At 29.7% G+C, this 8,205-nt stretch overlaps 1 protein-coding gene across 1 annotated transcript; it reads right to left on the reverse strand.

Annotated features, from left to right (window-relative positions):
- Positions 1-4,724: 4,724 nt before the first annotated feature.
- Positions 4,725-7,103, reverse strand: LOC119603292 (facilitated trehalose transporter Tret1-like). Its single transcript, XM_037955283.1, has 6 exons — positions 6,795-7,103; positions 6,481-6,713; positions 5,971-6,101; positions 5,545-5,888; positions 5,047-5,468; positions 4,725-4,981 (listed from the first exon to the last, which is right to left on the reverse strand). Exons 1-6 carry the CDS (start codon positions 6,868-6,870, stop codon positions 4,778-4,780), a joined length of 1,410 nt encoding a protein of 469 aa, XP_037811211.1. The 5' UTR covers positions 6,871-7,103; the 3' UTR covers positions 4,725-4,777.
- Positions 7,104-8,205: the final 1,102 nt, after the last annotated feature.

The raw sequence follows: 8,205 nt of genomic DNA on the forward strand, positions 1-8,205 counted from the left end.
TATATCTAAAATATATAAAATATGTAATTGTAAATATTATTTGGAATTGTAAAAACTTATACATTTTCTAGATTTCTTAAACAGTTTCTATGTATAAAATGTTATTATAAAACTAATAACTCGATTATAAAGCATGTTGTAAATTTGCGATCATTTTATATGTATTTCAAAACCTGTATTTATAATTTTTTATCTAAATTAAATATTTATTTCTTTGTAACCCTACTTTGTTTCTAAATAAAATACATTTGCTAGCGAGTGATCCAATAAAATGTGAAAATTGCCACATTTTTCAGACAAATTGAAAAGAGTTGCCACATCATTTTTGTCTTCATATATAAAAATTTAAAAAAAACTGTTAGAAATAATTTTTCATAAAAATAACTGTAATAATGGCAATTTTCTATAGAAAATACTTATATAGAGATACTTTTCTATCTAACAAACCAAAATAAACACATTTTTCTATATAACAAACGCATATATAGAAAATTTTCTGTAAAGAACAAATTCTCAGCATAGATTTAGCCGATATTTTAGCAGACTGTTCGATTTCTGTGTGAGCAATTTTTTGTGCATAAAACAAAACAACTTTTTAGCTTCTTATTTATAAGTACTTATTTAAGTAGTTATTTGTAAGCGAACGTGGTAAGTACTTGAAAGCTAATTACAACAACTAAATTCTGAAACAATCTAGAAAACAAAATGTATTTTCTCATTCTTAGATTTTTCAGAAACTATAGCAGGTGTATTTCTTCGGATTTGATGTATATACATTAGGGTTGCCCCGTTTGTATGGAGGGAAAATAAGGGCATCCACACCCTACTACCATTTTGGGAAATGGTATCTTAGAATGAATTCAATTTTTATTTTCGGTGGGAACATCAGCAACTTTCATTTTAGGGCCACTCTAATATACACATATCCTCCTTTCAAACAAACTAACTATAGCAGCAATTACAAATTTTATAACAAGTCTTTTCCTTTGTCCAGGGATTAAAATAACAAATGTAATGTAACAAATTTACATTATTCCAGAGAATAGATTTATTGTTAATAACTCCCTCCTGAATATCGGTATTACCACCGAATTATGTATGTATATTAGACCGACTCACTCTGTATAGAAAGCAAAAACTTGTTTTTGTTACCTCTCTCAAAATTTAGCTTGCTTTGTTTTATAATGATTCCCAAAATATTTTATGTCTAGCGATGGCCGTTCGTGAGCAGGACCAAATTCAAAAAAGGTATTTTTGAATTATTTTTTTTTTTAATTTTAGTTTTGTTTTGAAACAATATATTCAATATGGGGTATCGTTTGAAAGGGGTGTTAAAGCCACGTCCAATGATGTAAAATCATAGAAAACCGTCTGCTCATAATTGTCATATTCGACATATTGCATATTTTTAAGAAAAAACAGAAAATTTAAACAAATAACTAAAAAGGGACTTTTTTGTAACCGGTCCAGCTTACAAACGGCCAACGATAGACTAGAATTATTTTGGGAACCATCATAAAACAAAACAAAGCTTTTTTGAACCTGGATAAAATTTTGAATTGAACATGAAAAATCATGTCCCCTATAGGATATTTTCTTGAAAACTGTCCACCTCCGAACGGACCAACCCAAAATAGTTTTGGTAACATCATATTACATAACAACGAATATTTTGAGGGGGAGTAACTCAAACACTATTTTTGTGAGTCGGTCTAATGTATACATATATAAATATAATTTCAATAGAAATCGTATTACCAACTAAAACCTCAATCGGTCTATAATTGAAAATGAATGTTGTCTATTCTGGACAACTGGACTCATACCACTTTCAATATTAACTGCTCATTTATCAGTAAACATCTGTATATTAATTTGGGAAAACCTTTTTTGAATATAAAATTCTTAGTTTTTTCTTTTATTTTATATTTTTGAATTATCATTTGTATTATTAAGTCATAATTAATGCTTCGCTACCCGAATCAGAATTAAATATATACAAAATTGTATTATAGAAAATTTTAATTAATTATATGCTTTTTTAATATTTCTGTTTTTACCACTTGAATAAAATTCTCATTCAATAAGGAACTTGTATTTTTAATTTTATGCGTTTTGCTTCCATATTATAAAAAATTTCGAAAGTACTATTTGTAGAAGGAAACAGTCCTATAAAATACCTCATAGATCCTCATTCAATCAAAAATTTTATATTTCTGTGTTCAATATTATAGAAAATTAAAAAAGTATAATATTCCTGCAGGAAATGAAGCGATAACTGTCTAAAGGCCACTAGTACTATTACTAGTACAGCAGACACTAGTACAAAAGAGGTTAGAGTTTTTATGGAAATATACTAGTACTAGAAGTAGTTAAAGGAGCACCACTTGCAGACCGATTTTTATTTGACATGTGTTGGAAAAAATAAATTATTGAAATTATTAAAATAAAATTCTCAAACATTTTGCATAAAATAAAGGAAATTTACAAACATTTCCTTTTAAATTAGAGGATAAATAGTGAATGACTGTTTAGGTATAGTTGGATACAGAACCCCATGTAAGTACGTCTGTTAAATTTTAAAATAGCAATGAGTTTCATATGTACATACATATGTATGTATGTACTTATTTTATCGCAAATGTATTTAAGGCAATACCTGAATGCAATTTGGAGGACATTATATGTATAACCCACGATATCAACGTTGGTGGGCGGATAGAAACCAGCATTTCTTCAAACTTGTATAAATGTACATACATATTTATAAAATTTTTTATTTGAATTGAATTTTTATAAACAAAACAATATAAAAACTAATTTTGTATTTTTACTTGGAACCTAGCAGGAGAATTATAAAGGAGCAAAATCACCAATTACGGTGACTTTTTGTGAACATTAGAACTAGTAATAAACTTGTTCTAAAGGACCCAATTGGGTCCAAGTGTACTAGTATAAGTCCAGAACTAGTAATTTTTCAAACACACTCAATGTTAATTTGAGCATTAAGATGGTATAGGAAAGTTTACAGTTGGGAACTAGTACTGGTGATTTTGGTACTAGTAAAGTACTAGTTTGGTACTAGTTCCATTTCCTGCAGGGATGATAAACAAAAAGGTCCAAAAAATTCCTCATAGTAGATTCTCATCCACTCTGGTCGCTACATGCTAAATGTTAACTAAAGTCTCTCGCTATAAATTCGTATTTAATAAGGACTGTGTGTCATGTGTTCCGGTTAGGGTTGCCAGATTCCGATTCGCAAGAAGCTGGACATCGGGTTTTAAAAAGCTGGACAAAACAAAAAAAGCTGGACATAAAAAAATGCCGAGAAAATGTTAATTTTGGTTTTGTGTAAATAATTTCACAGTGATACACCAAAAAAATGCAGGGGTTCTCATATACCAATTCCGTTTTGTTATAGTCCATATAGTACGAATATATTTTTAGTTTTCCCCGATCACTTCGTTAACTTAGTTTTTAAGAGCAAAAGATGTGAAAAAGCTCCATTTTTGAAGTTTTAAATTTTAAAAATCATAAGTACGTAAGATGTACGTAAAGAAATTGACTATCGCTCGCAATAATATGTTTTTTCGCGTACTTTCCTGTAAGAAATACCTATCCAGTAACTTTATGATAGAGAGCCAATTTAAAAAAAAAAATGTGCAAGTTTTTGTTTATAAACAAAGATTAGTAATGCCCTTTTGCTGAAATCTCAAAAAAACAAATAATTGAAACTTTGATTTTTCTTATAAATAAATGGATATTTAAAGTTAACAAAATATGTAGCATCATTAAAAATATATTATTGTTTTAAAACTTTATGATACAAACATATTATTAAAATAAAAATTTACACAAAATCGCTAAAAGAAAGACAAACTAAATTGTTTTAAAAACGCTAGATTGACAATATTTGATATGATTTTTCACAACAAATAAACTCTTTTAAAAACTAATTTATGATAAATAAAATTAAAATAAATCTAATTACAAATAACTTTTTAATATTCGTGTGTTATTAATTTATATATTTCTTTCAAAAAATTTAAAATTTACCAAATTTTCGATTTCTTTGGTTTGTTTACATATTCAAAAAACAAACATATGTTGTGAATATAAGTTGGATATTTTTTACTGGGGAAAAAATATCCAGTAAAATCAAAAAATTCTCTATCAACGAACTGTAATTTTTATCGCTCGAACGCGAACGGAATCCAGTAACAATTGTTGCAAATTGTTACAAATTATCGAGTACGCGAACAGACCTAATATTTATTACGACATCAGCTGTTCAAGTGTTGAGACATGATGATAGAAGAGGGAAATCATAACTTAGTTGTATAACAAATGTACAATCAGTGTTGGCTAACATGATTTGACAAAGATAACATAAAAATTATTGCAGTGTGCTAAAAAAATTCTATCTAGCTGGACAAATTCAATTTTAGCTTGAAACTGGACAAGCATCAAAAAAGCTGGACATTCCAGCCAAGTCCAGCCAGGCTGGCAACCCTAGTTCCGGTTCCCCTATTTACAGATGATTATTCAGTTAGGACCCTGCATGTTCAAATTGATGTTTGTTTATACCACTTGAGAGATAAAAAGTACTAAATAATATATTCAATAAGGATCGTATGTGTTTAATTATGTTTTTTATGATAGCAGATAAAACCTAAGAAATATCTAGTGGATTTAATAAGTTACAAAATAAATAAATACAAAAATATGTTAGCCAACATTTATTGAGATTACATTAAAAACAAAAATATATTTGTAATTATTTTTCATTGTTCATTGATTTGCCTTTTGTTTCCTCTAAAAACACTGAGATATAGAATAGTCCAAATGCGCAAACTGTAGCACAAAACCACATTGCGGCTGATAGTCCAAATGAATGCATTGCTACTGGGAAAAATCGAAGAAGAGCTAGAGCGAATAAACTGAGTAGAGCCAAACAAAAGGAGGATCCAATGGAGCGAATCTAAAAATAAACATAGAGAAAATTGATTCATTGTAAACACCGGATAGGCAGAATTTTATGTTTACCTTGGGTGGTAATATTTCCACTAACACAACAAAAGTAACCGAAATAATGCCAACATTGGCCAAGAATATTATTAACGCCATCAACAAAAGTGGAAGCCAGCTACTGTAAGGTGTCAGGTCAACATCTGTCTCCTCGGCGAAAAAGGCATACATTCCGAATGCTGCCATACCCATGCCCATACCAGATGTAGATACAATCATAAGAATCTTACGGCCAAATCGATCAACCAATATCGTGGCCGTATATGTACCAAACACTTGGACACAACCAATTATTATAGTGTTGACATCCGGATGCATCTCTGTTTTGGTAGCCGTAAAAATGCTTGACATATAGTTGATCAGCGCAAATGATCCGCAAAATATATTGAGAATCATAAGTACAATACCCGTGCAGATGATTTTCAAAGCTTTTCGATTGACTAAAAATCGAAATTAGAGTGTTAAAACTTTGAAAATAAATGTTTTAAATTATGATTGAAGCGGCCATTAACTTACAAATATCGTCTAAAGTGAGTTTTTCACTTTTGCTCTCTTGATGTGTTATTGCTATTTTCAGTTCTTCAAACTGATTCTGTGCAGTAATTCTTTCCGCAGCACCCCTCTGATCGATGTTGTTTTTATAAAACATAAATGATTTTCTAGCCTCTTCTTCGCGTCCTGTGCGCAATAAGTATTGAGGGGTTTCGGGAAAGTATGTTGCAATTATTAGATACATTACTGGAACTGGTAAAACAATCCATGGTATAATATGATAGGGAACATATGACGATAAAATATAACCGATCAATACACCCAAATTGAGAGTCAATGCGAATAGCGATGTTAAACGTCCTCGTATTCTGTAGAAATATGTTAAAGTTTATTTAGACAAGTACCCATGTTTTGGATTTATCTGTATATATACATTGTGGGAATACTAACGAGGGATCAGATATCTCACTTATAAAAATCGGTATCACAATATAAATACCGCCTCCAGTTAAACCTCCAAATACACGAGCAGCATATAATAATTCAATTGAATGAGCAAAGTAAATGAACAACCAAAGGCACTGTGGTTAAAATAAAAGAGTGTGATAGAAAAATATTTGTATGTATACATATAAAGTGATTAGTTATATGTCTAGATCTCCACCACTAAATTTCAATATATTTTAAAATCGATTAAAATTCGAAATTTTGTATTGCTTCCAACTCGAATTGGCCATATTTATGTATATTTTGGGAAATTTTGTAATCTATTAAATTTATATAGTTCGAAATATTGAAAATTTAATAACACTGTTTTAGTGTTTTATTCAGCACTATAAAGAAATTCAAATGTTTAAAATTCATATTTTTTTAATTCACACAATTTTTTAAAATATACTGTTGTAAATAATGTCTAGTGAAATCGCTTCTCTAGCTAATATTCTGTGCATATAGACTTACCATATGCGGAAATGCTAAACCATACATGGCAATCTTACGTCCAAAACGGTCTAATATCGAAAGAAAAAGAAGATTTCCTAAAACACCACCTATACAAATGGTGGCGCCTATCCATGATGATTCATGAATACCGACTACAAAGTCGAAAGGTGTTTCTTCGGGAGATTGCAATTTTGGTAACATGGGCGAGAGCCATCCCAAACCAATGCCATGTAGCAGTGACATGATCGTAGCTGTGAAATAAATTTTATACAAAACAATATAGATTTAAAGTATAAGAACTTTTCTCACTTTCACTGTATTTTTCTACAAACCACTCATTGAAGCTAGTAACTGCCGGCGATAATCAATGTTAAAGACGCCATTATTCTTAAATAAATTTAAAAACATTTTGAATACTTTTATGTCTTCTTTTTAATATTATTTTCTATTTTATTATTTTTTTTCTTTAAATCACACTTGTGTTTTTCTTGTACTTTATTTTCAATTAATAACGAGTTACAATATTTCTCATCCTTAAGATGTAATTATTTTTAAAAATTGTATCCTTATTGGGGTCATTTTAAGGCAAATCTGAGTTTAATTTCTTTAGTTTTACTTGTAATTATGTTGGCACTAAGTAAAACACTAGAAATTAAAAAAATACGTTTGTGAAAATTCGCCTGAAGATCGCATTTTTTATCTTTTATTTGATTTATCGTCATATTTCATTTTAATTGCAGATATTATCTTTAAATCTTATTTAGAATATAAAGATTAGAATATCATGTATAAACAACTTCACACGTACTTACTCGTTCAAAGATTCAAATACATTATCACTAAATGCCAGTACTTACACTTGCCTATTAGAAATAAGTATTATGACCCAATGGAAAATGGTTAGGGCCCCACTATGTGAGCCATCATCATTAGTTTACAGTAAGGTTATTACCCCATGCAGATTTTCCAAGAAAATCTCATATTATTTATTAGGGTCAGTTATAGACCAATCGTAAAACTTTCTACAAGAATTCAATTTCATATAATTCTTAGTTACAGCTATTTTCCCCACTAATAATGTACATTATTCATATTTTTGGAAAGGCAAATAAACAAATATATGATAACACGAATATCTTCTTCATATAAAATAATACCTACTGTTTATATAAAACGACGGATCGTTTAAATAAGATTATATTATTGTTTAGAGTTCTACCGTGAATAGTGATTTATTAACTTTAAACGTCATCTGGGCTGTGAAAATGTCAACTAGACGTTTAAATAAGTATTATAATTATTCATGTACGTATGTATAGGTCGTTCAAAAAATTCCAAGATTCAGTTTGTTATTTCATGAACTCAAAATAAGAATGATGAAATAAAAATAACTGTATATGTATGCATTTATCTATAATTAACGACAAAAATAAAAGTGACGACGATTCCCACTGCAATAAACTATTCGGCACTTTCTTTTAATTTCTTTAATAGAATTTATTAGAGATGTACATAATTTATTAAAGTTGTGCAAATTATCATGGGGACTTATCGGCCCATGGTGTCAAGCGCCACTTCTGCTGGTTTAAGATTTCTGAGATTAGTGTTGTGAATTTTGCGGAAACCATGATGGTGAGAAGCGCCTCAAGATATTAACGACAGGTGAGAACGGCCAGCAGGATTGTCCTTCTATCGCTTCTTCCGTGGGCATGTTACCTTAATGAAAGACCCCTTCTTGTTGTG

The sequence above is a fragment of the Lucilia sericata genome, unplaced genomic scaffold, assembly GCF_015586225.1.
Source record: "Lucilia sericata isolate MDLA Ls3-8-SP2 unplaced genomic scaffold, ASM1558622v1 Contig000009F_arrow, whole genome shotgun sequence".
Taxonomy (NCBI): Eukaryota; Metazoa; Arthropoda; class Insecta; order Diptera; family Calliphoridae; genus Lucilia; species Lucilia sericata.

Excerpts from the sequence above, each read along its gene's own strand:
- LOC119603292 (XM_037955283.1), bottom strand. The coding sequence starts at position 6,870 with ATGTTTTTAAATTTATTTAAGAATAATGGCGTCTTTAACATTGATTAT. Across the intron at positions 6,714-6,794 it reads GTTACTAGCTTCAATGAGTG|CTACGATCATGTCACTGCTA; the intron begins GTTTGTAGAAAA and ends TTTATTTCACAG. Across the intron at positions 5,889-5,970 it reads AGTGAGATATCTGATCCCTC|AATACGAGGACGTTTAACAT; the intron begins GTTAGTATTCCC and ends ATATTTCTACAG.